At 41.3% G+C, this 16973-nt stretch overlaps 4 protein-coding genes across 4 annotated transcripts; 2 read left to right on the plus strand and 2 right to left on the minus strand.

The window, feature by feature from the left end:
• Positions 1-741: 741 nt before the first annotated feature.
• On the minus strand, positions 742-4130 carry LOC135502993 (sperm microtubule associated protein 2-like). Its single transcript, XM_064796237.1, has 5 exons — positions 4114-4130; positions 3961-4027; positions 3544-3608; positions 3105-3282; positions 742-2824 (listed from the first exon to the last, which is right to left on the minus strand). The coding sequence occupies exons 1-5, from the start codon at positions 4124-4126 to the stop codon at positions 2380-2382; spliced, it is 768 nt and encodes a 255-aa protein (XP_064652307.1). The 5' UTR covers positions 4127-4130; the 3' UTR covers positions 742-2379.
• Positions 4131-4670: 540 nt separating this feature from the next.
• On the plus strand, positions 4671-6970 carry LOC135502832 (MRN complex-interacting protein-like). The gene is made up of 4 exons (XM_064795937.1): positions 4671-4790; positions 5052-5213; positions 5629-5786; positions 5973-6970. The coding sequence occupies exons 1-4, from the start codon at positions 4671-4673 to the stop codon at positions 6745-6747; spliced, it is 1215 nt and encodes a 404-aa protein (XP_064652007.1). The 3' UTR covers positions 6748-6970.
• A 101-nt stretch (positions 6971-7071) lies between these two features.
• On the minus strand, positions 7072-12334 carry LOC135502844 (UDP-N-acetylglucosamine transporter TMEM241 homolog). Its single transcript, XM_064795958.1, has 14 exons — positions 12209-12334; positions 11877-11980; positions 11554-11600; positions 11278-11361; positions 10863-10944; positions 10511-10588; positions 10098-10224; positions 9587-9638; positions 9344-9379; positions 9025-9059; positions 8806-8875; positions 8392-8494; positions 8081-8145; positions 7072-7633 (listed from the first exon to the last, which is right to left on the minus strand). Exons 2-14 carry the CDS (start codon positions 11949-11951, stop codon positions 7462-7464), a joined length of 1026 nt encoding a protein of 341 aa, XP_064652028.1. The 5' UTR covers positions 11952-11980; positions 12209-12334; the 3' UTR covers positions 7072-7461.
• A 467-nt stretch (positions 12335-12801) lies between these two features.
• Positions 12802-16971, plus strand: LOC135502843 (2-aminomuconic semialdehyde dehydrogenase-like). Its single transcript, XM_064795956.1, has 9 exons — positions 12802-13007; positions 13144-13344; positions 13548-13759; positions 14079-14245; positions 14574-14644; positions 14936-15040; positions 15154-15325; positions 15499-15708; positions 16014-16971. Exons 1-9 carry the CDS (start codon positions 12811-12813, stop codon positions 16161-16163), a joined length of 1485 nt encoding a protein of 494 aa, XP_064652026.1. The 5' UTR covers positions 12802-12810; the 3' UTR covers positions 16164-16971.
• Positions 16972-16973: the final 2 nt, after the last annotated feature.

Consider the following 16973-nt stretch of genomic DNA (forward strand, 5'->3'; position numbering starts at 1 on the left):
ATTGGCTGTAATGGCCGTCGAGGATTGTGGTTACCCGAGAGTTTGATTGTTGTCCTCCGAAGTGACTTTGGTGACTTGGTTGGAACGATAGAAATAGGATGTGACGAGGTCTTTATGTCAGGCCCTGGGTTACAGGCCTAAAAACCCTCTTCTGAGACGTCCTGTATAGCAAGGCAAATGGAGAGTGTATGTCTTAACTGGTGCCAAAAAGACAGGTTGTGACGGTGTCTTCATGTCTGGCCCTTGGTTCATAGCTCTATAGGACCTTTTCTGAGACATCCTGTACATACCAAGGGAGATGACAACATTATGTCTAGTGCAAGAGTGATAGGTTGTGACGATGTCTTCATGTCAGCGCCTTGGACCTCACAGATCCTTTCCTGAGACATCCTGTATAGCAAGGCAGATAGGGACAGTATATCTCGTGCAACTGGGATAGGTTGTGACGATGTCTCCATCTCAGGCCCTGGATTACATGTTTGTAACAGATAGATCCTTACTGTGACATCCTGTGTAGCGAGGCAGATTGAGACAATAATGTCAAGCTGGTTCAAGAGAGGTCCTACCGGTATGTCAGGCCCTTGGTTATAAGGTTCAACAGATCCTTTTCTGAGACATCCTGTGTAGCAAAGCAGATTGAGACAATAGGCCCAAAGGTTGTGACGATGTCTGTCCGACCCTTGGTTATAGGTGATTTCTGTGGACATTTCCGATCAAGGAACATGGCAACAAATGATCATGTGATAAAAATGACTGAATCCTTTATTACATCAATAAAGCAGGACAAAAGTTAACGCCACCTTTATTAGTAAATAGACAGCACCCGAAGTAATAGGACGGACATTTCATAGCAAAAATAGAAAAGCACAACATTTCTCTCAAGCAAAGCAAATATCACAACTCAGCATTGGATAGAAATTGTCATCACATGATGGGCAAAAGATAAAACTGTCAAATTATACACCATAGAGCCATGCATATGATCAAGTATCATGTTTAAAGACGTTCACTCAAAAGATCTGAAGTGGATTAAGAGGCTTTGCATCTGAACAATACACTGATAATCCAAGATTCATCAGCAATCAGGCAAATTTATGACTAAGATGGAGAAGACTAAGGGTACGCTCCCTGTCAGAGTTCATCTACTAAATGCCTGCAGGACATCAAACTGTATGAAATCCCACACAGAAAGAAACAACATGTATCTACACGCATGTTAAAGCGACAAACAATATGTCCGCTCTCATGAAGTGCTACGCGAATAAGCAACTTGACTAGCAATAATGAGTGATCCTAGGTCACTGCCATCACCGATTCTCTTAGATATTGTTGTTGTAATGCAGGTTGCAGAGACAGAAATTGCTTGTTTACCAGTGCTTTGACAACACTAAGATCGAGTATGTGAAAATATAAAACAAAACGTGGTGAAAAACACAAAATATACAAATATACATGTATATACAAAGTGGTTCAGAAAACATTGGGACTTGCTAGGTATAAAACATACATTTTGATTAGGCTAGAAAACTGATAGGACTGATATCACACTAGTTGTTTGCACAAAAAATAAACAATTTTGATAATAAATGCTCATGAGACTTATTAAAGTGTACAACTAAGGAACATGAAATATGGTTAAATTCCAACACAGACTCAAATTAGAGAACTATAGCGCCATTAAGGTTGATACAAAAGAGTACACTCATACATGATTAAAACCACACATTACCAGCCACCAAAATTATAGGAAAATTGACTGATTTAGGAAGGAGTTATTCCTCATCAACAGTTTAAAATTGATATCACAGTAAGCTTCATTATAAATGATTAAAACATTAGAAAATTGACTGTAATAATTTGTTAAACGTTTCAGTCAGTTAACATTGCAAAAAAACACCGCCACCATTCGTTCACAAATACAGTAGAACCGGCCTTTTAAGGACACCCTCAGGACTGACACCTGACCAATATTGGACCAAAAGTAGTGTCCCTGATAAAGGGGTGTCCTGCTAATAGAAGCGACCATTAAGGGAGGTTCTACTGAGCTTCTTATCACCGGAAATCATGTTACACATGTTAGATCAAAACAAGTATGCATACTTGGGTTGATTATCTTATCAAAAATGACTTAAATTATATTACTTTTTATAACTTTACTCGAGACAGTGAGACAATGAGACATGTGTCTACCTAAACCAGATCTGAACTTGTCATAAATAGCTTTCCAAACTACAAATCAAAATTTTACATTTTTGAGAACATGTTGACAAGAGCTGGCATAATAATGAAACATCTAGTAAAATAAAATCCAAATTTACCCTAACAAAATGATTGTATTTTTTCAGCTCTTGATATTCTATAAGATTTCAGTAAAAAAAATCAAACTTTCTTCTGTCGTATTTTACGAGGTATCGGAGCACAGAGTTCAGTAATCCTGGGGGTCGCCATGGCGTGTTTCGCTGCCATGGTAACCTTATACGGATCATAATCATCGTTGATCGTGCCACGACTCCTTGGTCGGGATAACTGTACGACCCGGAATGACGCGCTCGCCTTTTTTGCTGTATCCTGCACGTTCCACTGAACCGGACGCTGTCCTTGATAAAGTGAATGTGGCATTTTCGACATGGCAAGATTTTCCAAATAGGGTGTCGCGACAGCTTTTTTTGCTGCTCCTGAAACGCGATCCTCCCAGTCTGACCAGTCCCATTGTTTGGGGTCGATGATAGGCAGGAGGTGGTGCTTCTTGGGCTGAGCGAGTTGCTCGAGTCTAACTGATGCAGTAGCATTCAGGGCGCTATCGGGAACAATAGTGTAGACGTTCCTGAAATGAATGGTAGGTTTGATTATCATGTTGTTTTTTATACGAGGCATGAGCAATCAGTAAGTGGGCCACTTCAGTCAATAGACTGCCACACAAAGCCTGGGCTTAGCTAACTGATCTGAAAAGATCGTTGCTCACAAAAGGGGCACACAATTTCAGAGCTGGGAGGTCGTTCACTGACAAGAAGGGATCCCGAGAGCTTTGGACACCTTGTCACTTATTCCATTAGTTGCAACGATTGGAATGGAATCGTCCTGTGTTCACTCCACTCGTCTCTTACCTTTCATACTGATAGTGACTGTTTACGGGTCGGGCCATTGCCAATTGCTCCACCCTCGCCGAGGCTGTAGCAGACTGTGCTCCTTGTCCGACAGTCCATTGTGGCGATGGCTTGTCGCCTTGGTAACCGGAGTTACAAGCTTTGTAATTGGCCAACTGCTCTTGACGAGGAGTAAGGGCTGAAAGTTTAAAGTAAATGCTAGTATGAATTTTAGGTTCTGTAACACTTAACAGTAAACTATTATAGAATCTTATGGTCAATTATGTCGTATGACCATGCAGTCAACCCTCTCTAAATTGATACCAACCATAAATGTCTAATAAAGGCAAACACGATGAACACGTTCAAATGAGGAGCAAGTAAGTCACCTTCTGAATACTGATCATCAGATCGCTCATGGACTACTGTTTGGCCACACCCGTTCAGGGCCCCTACTTACTGAAAGCAGTTGTACCGTCTGCTCCTGGAGTTGGGGGATGTTTGTCAATCCAATACACGGACCGCCTGGAATAAAGATCAATACTTTACTTCGACATTAAAATGACAATCAAGTCTGGTCTGCGCGGGGTGGGTTGGGGAGGAGGGGGGTAGGCCTACTATGATTAGATAGAGTAAGATACATGTAATGTATCTGCGCTGCCATGGCTTGTGTAGAAGTTTGAAATGTCCTACAACTTCCTACTCCTGTGGTCAGATATTATCAGACTACACTGCGCCAGACTGACTATGTATGATTATGATTGATACACGCTGTACATTGTGTACACACAGAGTGACAGACTAAAGCACATAAGTACACAATCAACACAAGCACGCAGTGCAAGTCAACTTTGAGATGTCAAACAAAGTCACTCACCTGTCTGTAATAAAACCAGGGGGAAGAGGTTTCGGTCTGGCTAACTGTGCTACATGTTTAGACGATCCTGAAAATGAAGTAAAATACACCGTTCACAGTTATGAAAACGAAAAAAAGTTAGTTTTTACGCACATTTTTTCGAACCAATCTTACCCGTGGCGGCCATGATGACGATCTTCGCCGTTAAATGGCTTCCGTTACCACCGTTGTCAATAGTAACGTGACGCCGATTAGCGCGTTCGATTTCCGTAAGGTCTCGTTAGGGAGTTTTTCCCAAATGTACGCGATGATGACGTGCCCCATAACAGGACGTAACATCTATTTTAGAACGCGTTTCCAAAGTGATTGCATGAAGACAACCCATTGGTGTCGTATATCACTGGAAACGCCCGATTCCCCTGATTCTGCAGGGCATTTTATTTCTTTAAATAAATCATAAGCGTTGCATTTGCTCCTAGCTCTGTTCACCATCCCAAATGGCAATATTACGGTTACGGGTTGACCGCGCATGAATACAAAAAAACCTCCCTATGAGACCTCAGCCCCCAAGCGCGGCGCTGGTAATCGAACAGTGAACACGCTAAATATTGCCCGGGGTTTGTTTTTAGGAACTACTTTGCTGAGGAGACAGTACTCGCGAAACTGTTCCGTGAGACCCAAATAAAATTTTGTGGGAAATTTGATTTTGCACACTTCAAAATCACCTAAAAATGCCTCAAATATTCCATGTTCTCCGTTGCTTTTCTTGTTCAACCTTCCAGGTTCATCAAGTAAAGAAAAGCAACAGGTATAACTGTAAAATGTGCTCTGTAAAACAGTCTGTAACCAAAGTAAGGAGACTATTTTTATTTTTCTACAGGGTTTCACCAAAAAGCAGCAACCCATTTTCTGCCATATTTTACACTATTGAAGACTTCCATTGATAATTGTTTATTAGTGTACAAAAAGGTATGGTCCATTTGAAATTCCGACTGAGAGTTGACCACAAGTTTTGATGAAGGCAGAAGCAGCCCAACAATGGTAACGGCCGGGTACAACAGTCTTCCAGACCAGACAAGCTTTCTTTCATGCAGATGTGTTTTATATTTCAGGTGTTTGCTCAAGGCTCTGGAGTGGAATGTCGTAAAGTAGTGCAGCAGCTGAATATGTATCAAGGGGAGAAAGAGGCTGAGATTGCGCAATCAGTCGTCTCTTGTGAGGCTTATCCAGAGGCAGAGAAGGCTGAAGCAGCATTTGAACAGCAGGACAGTTTGGTAAGAAACAAGGAGACTGAGCCATGGTTGTTATTTTGTCTCAACTCTCATCCTGACTGAGTAAAAGGAAGTAGCAATTTTTATTCTCCTGGAAATGTCCTGTCACAAGACATTGTCACAACCTGATATAGTTGTGTGTTATAGCATGGCACTACAACACATCATCACTGTGAGGTTGGACATTGTCACAACCAGTTTTAGAATGGCAGTCGTGTCCTCTGTCCTGTGCTGTTTACAGCTATTTGCCTCTACTGGGTCTTCGTCTCCCAATACCTTCTGGTTACATCCTCTTATTGACTAAGTCCACCTGAAGTTGTGTCTCATGGAACTTGTAAGACAGGGCACTTGTACAATATGAAAAAAGATATTCATTTGAAGTCGTCGCCTCAGTTTTGTCTTTGTCTATTCTTTCCAGGAACATGCTGACCATCCAGAGACATCCCAGGACAGTAAGTGGAGAAAATATGATACAGAAGAGAGTCCCGCTCAACCTATTGAGGAGGACAACCCTAATTTCACAACATCGTGGGGAGAGTTTGCTGGGTGCAGAGCCAAAGCTGAGAGGAACCGAGGGTAAGAAGGCGGGCCTGCTTACTGATCTTTTTGCAGATGATCTTGATGCGTAGAGGGATGACAATGATGTGGAGTTATGATTACACCAGGCTTTGAACACCCTGACGAAAATGTTGGGACCCGAGCACTGCACTGTTATTAAAAAATTAATTCAAACTCAAGTCTTTCCTCCTTTGTTAATTGCAGTTGGAGAAACAAGCCATACACTGAGCAGAATCAAAAGACAAGCTCATCAAGTCTTCACACAAAGTATGACAACACACGTGATTCACGATCACAGCCCGGAACATGGGGAGAGGATCCTGTGACGAGACAGAATGACTCGGGACTAAATCATCGTACCAGATCTGCCGAGATGGATGATTCAAGATTTCAGTCTCAACAGAAGATGTCGGTCAACTTTGCAGCATCAGGACATTCTCAGACTAAACAATCGGGGAACATTCAGTACTCACCAGGAAATGGGGGCACGGTTAGAAAGAATGTTGGCAGTCTGTCATCCTCGTCGGTTGATATGAGTTTTTCCACATCTCATTTCCCTTCTTCCAAACGAAATTGCACGAGAGCTGCAGAATTGGTACAATCAAGTCTGGTTAAAATGAAGGCAGCTGTTGATAAGAAAAAGGCAACCAATTCAGCCAGCGTGCCTTCGTCTTCAAAATGGAGTAAGTACGCAGACATTGTGGAGGAGAATAACTCAGATGAAGAGGAGGACATTGATGAATCAGGGGGTAATGATGTTTATCTTGTCTTAAAAGAATCTTCGAAGTTTGGTAATGTCAGTAGTTCTGAAACTAAAAGTGACATTCCAAGTAAGATTGTGAACACTAGTGGACATGTTGGCCTTGCTGGGGGAGGAACATCTTTAAAAATCACGAAGCAGGACATTCTGTTTTCAAATTCAATTTTCAATGCAATGGATGATGACGATCTTGACCAAATTCTTGCTGATAATTGTTAGAACTTTTGAAGAATGAGACTGTAACTATGATTTGGTGGTCTCCTTGTAAATACAGATTCATTCATATATGGTTGTGTTTGATTTTCCTGAATATTTGTAGTTGTCATACAATCGGACTAAAACGGTTCGAGTACAACAGTAGGGGATCATGGATGTCCAATTGTCTGAAGGATGAGAGGGTCATCAGGTGTTAGTCTGGTTGTGCCATGTCTCTGACCCATTTGGGAAGTGAATCATGTGTCTCTGACAGCATGTCAGAGCAAGCAGTCTCAGTGGTGAAAAGAAAAATGTGTTTGTAATGTTAAAACAATTTGTTTATTAAAACTTGTTCAACAGAATATATACATATGGCTGTTAATTGTGTTACTGAATGATACATTCAACAATGTGTATGGCAGTTCACATAGCTTTGATGACATCTGCATTCAAAGCTGTTGGGCCTACTTTGGGGGCATCCATTTACTCTGTGTGCAAACAACTATTTCCTGGCCCAAACATCAGCCTTATTATCAGATCATGCTCCCAAACTTCTCAGATCAAAACCACCACCAACATCATACTGCACTGGACATGAACCGTCCCTAGTTTTGGTCCCACACCATGTCTCACTGGAATGAACCTTACCCAGCTTAAGTCCCACACCAAGTCTCACTGGAATGAACCGTCCCTAGTTCAAGTCCCACACCAAGTCTTTGTTAAGTACAAAGCTCAACATCACACATTATAACTCTGTGAATGTTTTTCTTTTTCACTGACAGAGTGCGTAGGATGATTGCCATTTTGTTTCGTTTTGTCCATGTTTAGATCCGATTTTTTCGATGGTGAAAATGCCTCGTATAACTTGGGGTGTGTCACTGCGATATTCATCACCATATTGATGCCCATCCTGAAAGAGAGAAGATTGATGCTAATGACCAACTACAAAGGATATCGCTCAAGTTTTATAAAACTGATTGAAGAAAAACTGTCAATCCACTAGTCCTTGTACTTGGTACCAATGGACACGCAGCCAAAGGAAAGACAAAGAACAAACCCCATCATATGGACGACCCTTGGTTCCCTATAACCTGACGATGCCAGTAGTTCACATCAGGGAGCTTCTTCAAACCTACACATTGAAGCTGAGACACAAATCTGACTCGTGCCTCCTAAAGAAATTGACAAGTCCAAAGTTTTTGCTGCCAACCTCATCACCTACTGCAGTGATGTAAAAAACCTCTGATTGTATCAGGAAGCGAATTGTAGGGTCGGTGCCGATTCAAACCTGGACCTAATTGATGTGGTAGACCATCAGATTTTCCCACTGAGCAAACCAGATTAGACTAGTACTCACCAGAACAAGCACTCGATGGTTAATTTCACATCAAACAGATGTATGGAGAGAACTGATGAAAGCACCTGGAAAGATGAACATAACAAATAATTACCATACTTGATTGGACTTATGATCAAAACTCCAATAAAATAGACCTTGGGCTTGTAGCGTTATATCCTTCGAATCGGAGATTCCCTGAAAACATTGTAGAGACCCCATCCAAGTTGGAAACATGAATAGCTTGTGATGCCCTTTTCCTTCCTGAACCTGACCAATTTATCAAACTGATGCCAGAGTGATGCCCACAAGAATAAACACAGAAGACCCACCTTTGCGACTGCAGCGTAATACTCGACATTCATCCTATTGCCACTTGATCCCGTCTCTCGCATGTAAATAGCACACATGTTCAGCAGACATCCACACACACCACTGAAAAGATGAAAGGGCATCGTCAGGTAAATCACCAGTTATTGCCAGGGCCGCACAGCTCAATGTCCAAACCAGTAACATTGGCAATAAGTCAGACTGCTTCTGTTGTAAATGAAATTTACTGAAAGAGATAAGACTCCGTTGGGATTATGATCAGTTGAGCTAACGGTTGTTTCAAACCCAACTCAGCAACTCGGCCCAGGTAGGCAAGACTAGGTTTGCTCTTGAAAACACCTAAGGTCACTTAACCCACTACACAGGGCCTGTTATAAAATGACTGCATAGTCTTATTGGCACAAAGAATTACTCACCTCAAGATACATCCGATATAAAACTTGTAAAAGTGGAAAAAAGGGAATTGACTGGCTCGCAAGGCATCACCTAGAAAGTAGAAGACAGAGTTGAGAGTGATTACTGTATGGAGATGGTGTCACATTCACTCAGGTGATAAGTTATCCATGACAATGTGAACACAGCTCATGGGACCAATTGAAGTGTATGAGTGCAGAATGGCTCGTAACAATCCTTACCTAAGAAATAACTTGATGGTCCCAACACAATACAACTGCAAAAGAAATACCAGACTTGATGAAATATCTGCATCACCTATATCTCCACGGAAGACATATGTTTGTTGAGCTAATTTTTCAATCTTTGAAGAACAGGACACAGAACTGCTTTACTGCATTTGCTGACTGATAACTCGTCGAAACACTTGGAACTCACAGACCTGACTGCCCTCTTGATGGCGATAGCACCATGTGTGATGAGTCCCCAGAATCCATTTCCAAGCACAAGTTTTCTCAAAACAATCCCCCCTTCCCTGCTCACAGGGCCATGTGTGCTTACCTAACGACGTAACAAATCAAAAGCTTCTCTAATCCTCTGAAAAAGAAATGAAAATTCAGTCAGAACTCACTTTAATGTGGAATGTAGTCAAGTCATGTGGAATTCGATTGAATAGCTTTTTCTTTCTCTCTGCATCAGTAAAACTAAGATGCACAAAAGAGTCAGTCTGACTTTGGTCAATTTGTTTGAATAAGTTTGGCCTGAATCCCCTAATCTAGCTGTACTTCAGGTCAAATTACTTACCCCAATCCTACCAAATGTGGTCCAAAAGTATTTGAATAGACATTATAGACACCTGAAAATGGACAAGAAGAAAAATTACTTTTAGCACTTAGCTGAACCAGCAAAGTCTTCACAGTAACACATCACATGGAACACTCGGAGAGAAGCTGGCCGACCATCATACTTATTTCATCACAACAGCAGTACCCCACGTAGGCTTGGATGTTTAAAGAAGCTACGCTCCACTCTAGGCTAACCCAATATGCCAAGGCCATGGCTTACACATCCTCACTGACTATTATCATCCAATGACACACTTTTTGAATCCCTGAACAAAATACCAAAATACCAAAATGCCAAACATCAAGACTATGAGGGGGCCAGAGGCTGCACTGAGGGCTACAGATTGAAGATTCTGATGCTGCCGTTGAAATTTAGACAACCGCAACAGGAAGACATAACACAATTGTTTTTAACTTTGCGGGAAAGAATTGCAAATTATGATTGCAAATATAAATGCCAATTCACTCACCCATTGAAATCACATGCACCACCATCCAGACATAACCATCAAAATCATACTGCGGGTCAATATGACCAATAAACATGGCCGACATCAGAATCACAACGACCATGAAGTAACGAATTGGATGGATGAGCTGAAACAAAGAGAAAGAGATTTTCTTGATTCAAATAACAGACCATACTGTACAACATGGTTATGGTGCAATCATCCTTGTGATTAGGAATATCAATCCCCCAAGCTACTAGCATTTCTAACTTGGATAGCTTTTTCTTGTTCAGTTGAGGACACCTTGTACAAGAAAACACTTTATTAGATAAGCCCTTTGTTGTACATGTGTTGTCCAAAGGACACATCACAATCAAAGTTGAGTGATTTGCTCAAGGTTACAAGGGACATCTTACAGAGTCAAATCTTCTTACCTCCCTGTTGATAATAAAGTCCCCCAAGCTGTTCACAAATGCTATCACGTTATGCACCGTTAAGAAAAATGGAATGGCCTGAAATCAGGATTGATGATATTAGTAGGTGTATATTTAGCATGCAATTACCAGATACACCAGCCAGACTTGATCAATTATCATTAAGTTTCCTCAACACTTGTTTATTTTTCAAAAAATACTCTTAGTTTGTCATCAGAAAAGATAATACAAGGAATAGTATGTTCATTATTAACAATCGGCCTTTTAAAGGTGGACAGTTTTTCTGTGGTGCAGTTTCCCCACCTCAACCTTTAATTCTTGGAATAAAATTCTATGCTATCCGGAAACTTACTAGTTTGGATAAGGCCTTGGACCCCGAGTATATCGCAACAACAAAGAAGACTGATGATGGCACACTGCCTAGGAATGAGTACCTAAAGTAGGAGAACAAAATGTCAACATAAAGAAACGCTGTCGGGTTCAAGCTTTTATATTTTTCTTCGCCTTCACTTCAATATGTCTGCTTTTTCCTCCCTTAACAGACACCTCTCTATCCCAGGAGGACCACCTCACAATGAGTTTGTTCCAATTTATTAATGCCAAGCCTTGATGAGTGAAGATGCCGTGAAATCATTGACAGTGCCAAGGGTGGTACCCCTGTACTTTGATTGATGATCTGGTAGGATTTTGATGATAGTTTTAGGAGTGAAGGTCAATTTTATCACAATACCATGTTCGTAACAAGACCAAGTATTCTAAGTTCTAACCTGTCTGCTTCCTTGAGATTCATCTCTATGTGATGAGTAGAGTGAAGAGTCTTCAACATCACAGCACCAACTAAAGTTTGCCATCTGAAAAATAACTCGAGAATTAGTAGGAACAATAGTCAACAGGAAGTGAGAGCAATCCCCTGCTTCCAAGTGGGACAAATAGAATCACAAAGGGTGCCTCCAAGACATCTCTTGTCAGTTGTGTGTTTGGAATAATGTCTCCATGGCAACGAGAGTATGCACTGATAAAACAGAGAGAAACTCACAACTCACCCTTGGAAAATACACGGATAGGTGAACCTCAGCACCGAGAGTACATACTGTAAAGAATGAACAAAACTGGTCAGCATGATTTGATTTGACTTTAGTTAAATCCCTCTAGTCATTTCTTGGGATATGATAAGAAATAAAGCCATCAGATGCGAAAAAACCCAAATCTGGGTAAGACATCCAAGGTTTATTTCTTATGGCCTTTTTACATCCAGTAAACCATGCCTTTTCTACTTGTCCACAGTTGTTAAATGTACATGATTTAAGGTGTACATTTCTTGTTCTCAAGATCAGTTTAAAACCATCAAGCAAACATATGCATTTACCTTATTGACGAAATAGGTTGTGATGAACAAAACAGTGAAGAATATAGGTAGTCTGTTGATTGCGCGCAGAACCATCCCAAATCATTTATGTACATTGGTCCACTCTAAAAAGAAACATACATGACCATGCAGTTTTACAGAATGAAATCCATCAAAGTAAGTGTAAATTTTGAACCGTCCCCTATTTGTCAGTGGTGTCAGTGAAGGCGGACTGAGATATGACAGCTGTCACGCCCGTTTTGGCGCTCCATACAAACATATTTGAGCAGCCCTGTCGAAAAAACAAAGGGAAAGTCATAACTTGCTGATATCTCACAAGACTATCTTTGTACCTGATTAAACGCAACTATATCTTCAATACATAGACACTTATTTTCAGCAATCTGAACCACTAGTTTCGTGAAATTGAACACTTTTCTACCATTTTTATCACAAGTTCGCAAGGGCATTCGCCATGTTTGTTTACTTGGTAACAGATAAACTGCAGACCATTTTGAGCACTGGTTGAAATCACCAGTTGTGGCAAACAAACGCCTTTAAACTAGCATATAAGTGTACTAGAAATTAATAAATAACATTATGTATTTTATTCCGAGCTCTCAAAACCATTTAGGAGGTCAGATATCGTCAAAATCTGACTTTAAAAATGTCTGTATAGTTCTAAGTTTTATGTATGGCGGCAGCACCAGACAGTGTGCAGGTGGTTTATTTTTCTGTACTATGCATAACTACTGTCTTCATTAAATGAGACATAGCGCCTTCAAAATGATTTGTCAACTCCTTTTCCCTTGTGGAATAAACTCTAAAAACTGACCAAACAATTACTGTAACAGTGACTATCCTTGCCTTTTCACTAAAAGCAATTAAAACAGCAGGAAAATAGGTCCCCTGACTTGTCTATAGTAGGTAAAAAATAAAAGTCTAGAAGAATGTCATGACTTCGCCACAAAAAAAGAGAACCAAAATGACCGAATTTGAGGTTAAAAACTACATTAACGGACAGTTCATTGATGGAGGAGAGACAATAGATAATTATGACCCGTCTACTGGGAAGGTTTATTCGAAAGTCCCTGACAGTTCTGCGGAAGAGGTCAACCTTGCAATTGCAGCAGCGAAAAGTGCATTTCTGGAGTGAGTATATGGGGCGCCATCAAGGTTATACTTATAGTCTTTATTTTCTTGATCTTTCTTGCCTAAATGATACAGCTGTGAAATCCCAATGATAAAGAGATTATTCAAAAGGTTGATTTGATATTTCTATTCCAAGATGGTCTGCATCAACTCCTCAAGAGCGCTCCAAGGTGATGATGAAGATAGCCGACATTTTGGAATCACGCTTGGATGAGTTTGCCAAAGCAGAGTCACGTGACCAAGGGAAGACGGTCACCGTGGCAACCACTGTTGACATCCCAAGGGCAGTCTACAACTTCCGTTTCTTTGCTACTGCAATCTTGCACTACACTCAAAGGTAATTGCTATTTTAATAAACTATGGTCAAGTAACTTACCCAAGGTTACACCAAGCAGGAATTTAACCCATGACCTTTAAGCATTTGTATGCCTGCAGTTTTCAATCCGTCACCCAAAAAGCTTTTCATCTGAATGCCTTTTTCAGTTTGTTACACTTTTATGACTTCTCAAGAAATGACATGTATGTTTGAATGATTTTCAGTTCGTCCACTCTTGACGGAGTTGACGCGATAAACTATGTCACAAGAGACCCAGTAGGTGTCGCTGGGTTGATCAGTCCATGGAATCTTCCCCTTTATCTGCTGACATTCAAGATAGCGCCGTGCATCGCGACTGGCAACACCTGCGTTTGCAAGCCGAGCGAGATGACGTCAGTGACGGCTTGGATGCTGTGTGAGGTCTTCAGAGAGGCAGGTAGGAAATCGGACCATTTGATTTAACGTTTGTGAAATACAAATCAGCAGTGCAATAAGCTTTTATCAGTATCATGCTCTGAATTGTGTATATCAATGTAGCAGGTTTAAACAGGGATTCAGGCCGCATGATAAAACCTTCACAGGGAAAGGGAAATCACTTACCCGGATCACTTACCCGGTTCTGATGAGCTATTAGCTTTTATCAGCATGATTTGATGAATACATTTATTCCTAATCTTATGTCAAACTTTAGCATGTTGGTTTCGCTGGTTCATTCATATGCTGACAGGAGACTGCATTCCGTTCCTTGTTTCTAGGACTACCGCCTGGTGTTGTCAACATGGTGTTTGGCACCGGGCCAAGAAGTGGACAGGCTTTAGTTCAACATCCTGATGTCCACCTGATTTCCTTCACGGGTAGTACGCCAACTGCTGAGAAAATACAACATGCTACGGCACCATTCTGCAAGAAACTTTCACTGGAGGTAACGTTTTCAATACTTGTTGCTTACTTGGCCTTCGTTGTCCCGAACAGAACATTAGTTCACAACCAGCTGTAGTTTCTTCATCCAAGAATTGCCCAGATGCCTCCAGTTCTTGTCAATATTTGTCACCATCACTGTCTTTTCTGTCATCTTTGGAATGTCTGTCCTAGACAATATCGACTAGGCTATATGCGGTTACGATAGGAGATGGATTTAGTGCCGTTCACTGATGATGATGATGATGATGATGATGATAATGCAGATATATCTTTATCAAGCCTCATAAGTTATGCCTGCCAATACTGAACATATCATGGTTTTTTTGCAGCTCGGTGGTAAAAATGCTGGCATTGTTTTCAATGATGCTGATCTTGAGAAATGCATTCCAACCATGATAAGGTGAGTTATTCAAGTGGTGAAGATGCAGAGGTATTACCAAGTCAACTACAACTGGTCTGCTCCTAAAGGGGATAGTGGTACATTCATTTTGATGCATGATTTAGAGTTCCTTATAAATGATGAAATGGCCTAAATAAGGCCATTCAGAGGCAAGCAGGGACGAATGAGGTCATCAATTAATAGAGTTCCTGTCATGCGCAAGGAGGATGTGTTCTCAAATGTCCTTGAGCCTTGACTCCCATTTACTGGATATTTCAACATTCAAATCATGATATTCTTCCACATTTTCAGGTCGTCGTTTGCCAACCAAGGCGAGATTTGTCTGTGTACAAGTCGGATATTTGTCCAACATGGAATATACAGCGAGTTCCTTGAGAAGTTTGTCAAAGCCACGAGGTAAGTCAACCGGTCAGTGGTCTTATAGTTTGCTGTTCGAGTCCCACAAGATAGAGAGTTGTCCGATGCAGGAGGTTCCACGATATTAAAAGTGTATCTTTCAACTTTTTCAGAGCGTTTAAAGTGGGCGACCCTGCTGACAAATCTTCCCAAATGGGGGCGCTGATAAGTAAGGAGCATTATGAGAAAGTGAGCGGCTATGTGAAGTTGGCAGAGATGGAATGCGCTACGATAAACTGTGGACATAGAGTGGATCAGTTGGTCCTACCGCCTGAGAAGTCAGAGGTATGGAATATATCGCCGCGTTTTCCTCTAACCGGGGAAACATATCCATGTTTTTTTTTACTGATAACAGCTAATTGAGCAATGCTCTCGTTTGCACAGAGTGATCAGTTCAGTTGCCTAAAGCCTTGATTTCCTCAGTCGAACGCTAATAAAACCTCACCTCTTGTTACCAGGGTTACTTCATGCTGCCTACAGTCATCACGGACGTGTCGGACGTCTCTCGTCTCATGCAGGAGGAGATATTCGGCCCGGTCACGTGCATCGTCCCGTTCCACACGGAAGAGGAAGTGGTGGCACGTGCCAATGGTGTCAAGTATGGACTCTGCGCCTCAGTCTGGGCACAGGATGTCGGTGTCGTACATCGTGTTGGTCGCAAGCTCAAGGTATGATATTGTATATGAATCCCAAGAATAATCTAGCTATTTTTGAAACTTTTTAATATTGTGAAAGCTTTTTGGTGCCCCACACTTGTACCATTGATCCTGTCAGCTTTTAAAGGATGAGAAGTAATAGTCCTTGCAACAAATGTGCCTCCTATTTCCTCAACCCAAAAGGTGTGACAGTACGAATGTGATGGCCTGGCACTTTTTGATGACAGCAGTGATATATTCACATGAACTTGGTCTCGATGGCATCGTGTGAATCAATAAGAAAGTCACATAGTAACACGAGATCCTTCTCTTCCTAGGTTGGGACCGTCTGGTGTAACTGCTGGTTAGTACGTGATCTCAATATGCCGTTCGGTGGAGTGAAGAGTTCTGGTATAGGTAGCGAAGGATATCCATATTCGTTAGAGTTCTTCACGGAGGCCAAAACCATCTGTATCAAGACGTCCTAGGGACTGGTTGTGACACCAGGCACTTGTAGCATTGAACAATAACACTTGACTAGGCTGGTGGGGACTGGTTGTGACACCAGGCATTTGTAGCATTGAACAATAACACTTGACTAGGCTGGTGGGGACTGGTTGTGACACCAGGCACTTGTAGCATTGAACAATAACACTTGACTAGGCTGGTGGGGACTGGTTGTGACACCAGGCACTTGTAGCATTGAACAATAACACTTGACTAGGCTGGTGGGGCATGGCAGCTATACTAGATTTAGCCATCCAAATGCACGGTATTTTGATGGTTAGAGGAACAAATCATGTTCAAAATTTCTATTTTCATGACGACAATCTTGTGTGTGAGCATTTGGAGAGCTGAGACAAGTCTCAGTTGTTCTTGGTCTTTTGATTTAGTCGTACCACTATATTGGTACTTCAGTCCATTAATGCATTTAATCAGCTGAAGTTGGCCTATCACGACATTGTTGTATAGATAATGTTGCATGCACTTGCTCAACTTGAAGGGTAAACGTGGGCGTGTGATTTAGCTAGACAGGAGGATAGTTTGCCTACTCGCCACTATGTGTAGCCACATGTAGCATCACACTAATACTGATCTCTAAAAATGATCCTTGAAAGTATTACAAGGAGGTTTTGAACTTGGCTTGTGCATTTCAACTGACATTGTTACAAAAACAATGTTAGTTCTTGGCAGCTAAATGTATATTGTGGATAATGGTAGTCATCATTTACAGAACTGAAATATTGTTGGCATGAAATGCAAAGATCTTTTAAGTAATAAAGTATGCTTCAGATAGA

Source organism: Lineus longissimus, chromosome 19 (genome assembly GCF_910592395.1).
Source record: "Lineus longissimus chromosome 19, tnLinLong1.2, whole genome shotgun sequence".
In the NCBI taxonomy this organism is placed as follows: Eukaryota; Metazoa; Nemertea; class Pilidiophora; order Heteronemertea; family Lineidae; genus Lineus; species Lineus longissimus.

Excerpts from the sequence above, each read along its gene's own strand:
- LOC135502832 (XM_064795937.1), top strand. The coding sequence starts at position 4,671 with ATGCCTCAAATATTCCATGTTCTCCGTTGCTTTTCTTGTTCAACCTTC. Across the intron at positions 5,214-5,628 it reads TTGAACAGCAGGACAGTTTG|GAACATGCTGACCATCCAGA; the intron begins GTAAGAAACAAG and ends TATTCTTTCCAG. Across the intron at positions 5,787-5,972 it reads AAAGCTGAGAGGAACCGAGG|TTGGAGAAACAAGCCATACA; the intron begins GTAAGAAGGCGG and ends TGTTAATTGCAG.
- LOC135502844 (XM_064795958.1), bottom strand. The coding sequence starts at position 11,951 with ATGGTTCTGCGCGCAATCAACAGACTACCTATATTCTTCACTGTTTTG. Across the intron at positions 11,362-11,553 it reads TATCCGTGTATTTTCCAAGG|ATGGCAAACTTTAGTTGGTG; the intron begins GTGAGTTGTGAG and ends GTTATTTTTCAG. Across the intron at positions 8,146-8,391 it reads ATTACGCTGCAGTCGCAAAG|GTGCTTTCATCAGTTCTCTC; the intron begins GTGGGTCTTCTG and ends TCATCTTTCCAG.
- LOC135502843 (XM_064795956.1), top strand. The coding sequence starts at position 12,811 with ATGACTTCGCCACAAAAAAAGAGAACCAAAATGACCGAATTTGAGGTT. Across the intron at positions 13,760-14,078 it reads TGAGGTCTTCAGAGAGGCAG|GACTACCGCCTGGTGTTGTC; the intron begins GTAGGAAATCGG and ends CCTTGTTTCTAG. Across the intron at positions 15,041-15,153 it reads AAGTTTGTCAAAGCCACGAG|AGCGTTTAAAGTGGGCGACC; the intron begins GTAAGTCAACCG and ends CAACTTTTTCAG.
- LOC135502993 (XM_064796237.1), bottom strand. Across the intron at positions 3,609-3,960 it reads CCTGGTTTTATTACAGACAG|GCGGTCCGTGTATTGGATTG; the intron begins GTGAGTGACTTT and ends TCTTTATTCCAG. Across the intron at positions 2,825-3,104 it reads AGTCACTATCAGTATGAAAG|GAACGTCTACACTATTGTTC; the intron begins GTAAGAGACGAG and ends CATTCATTTCAG.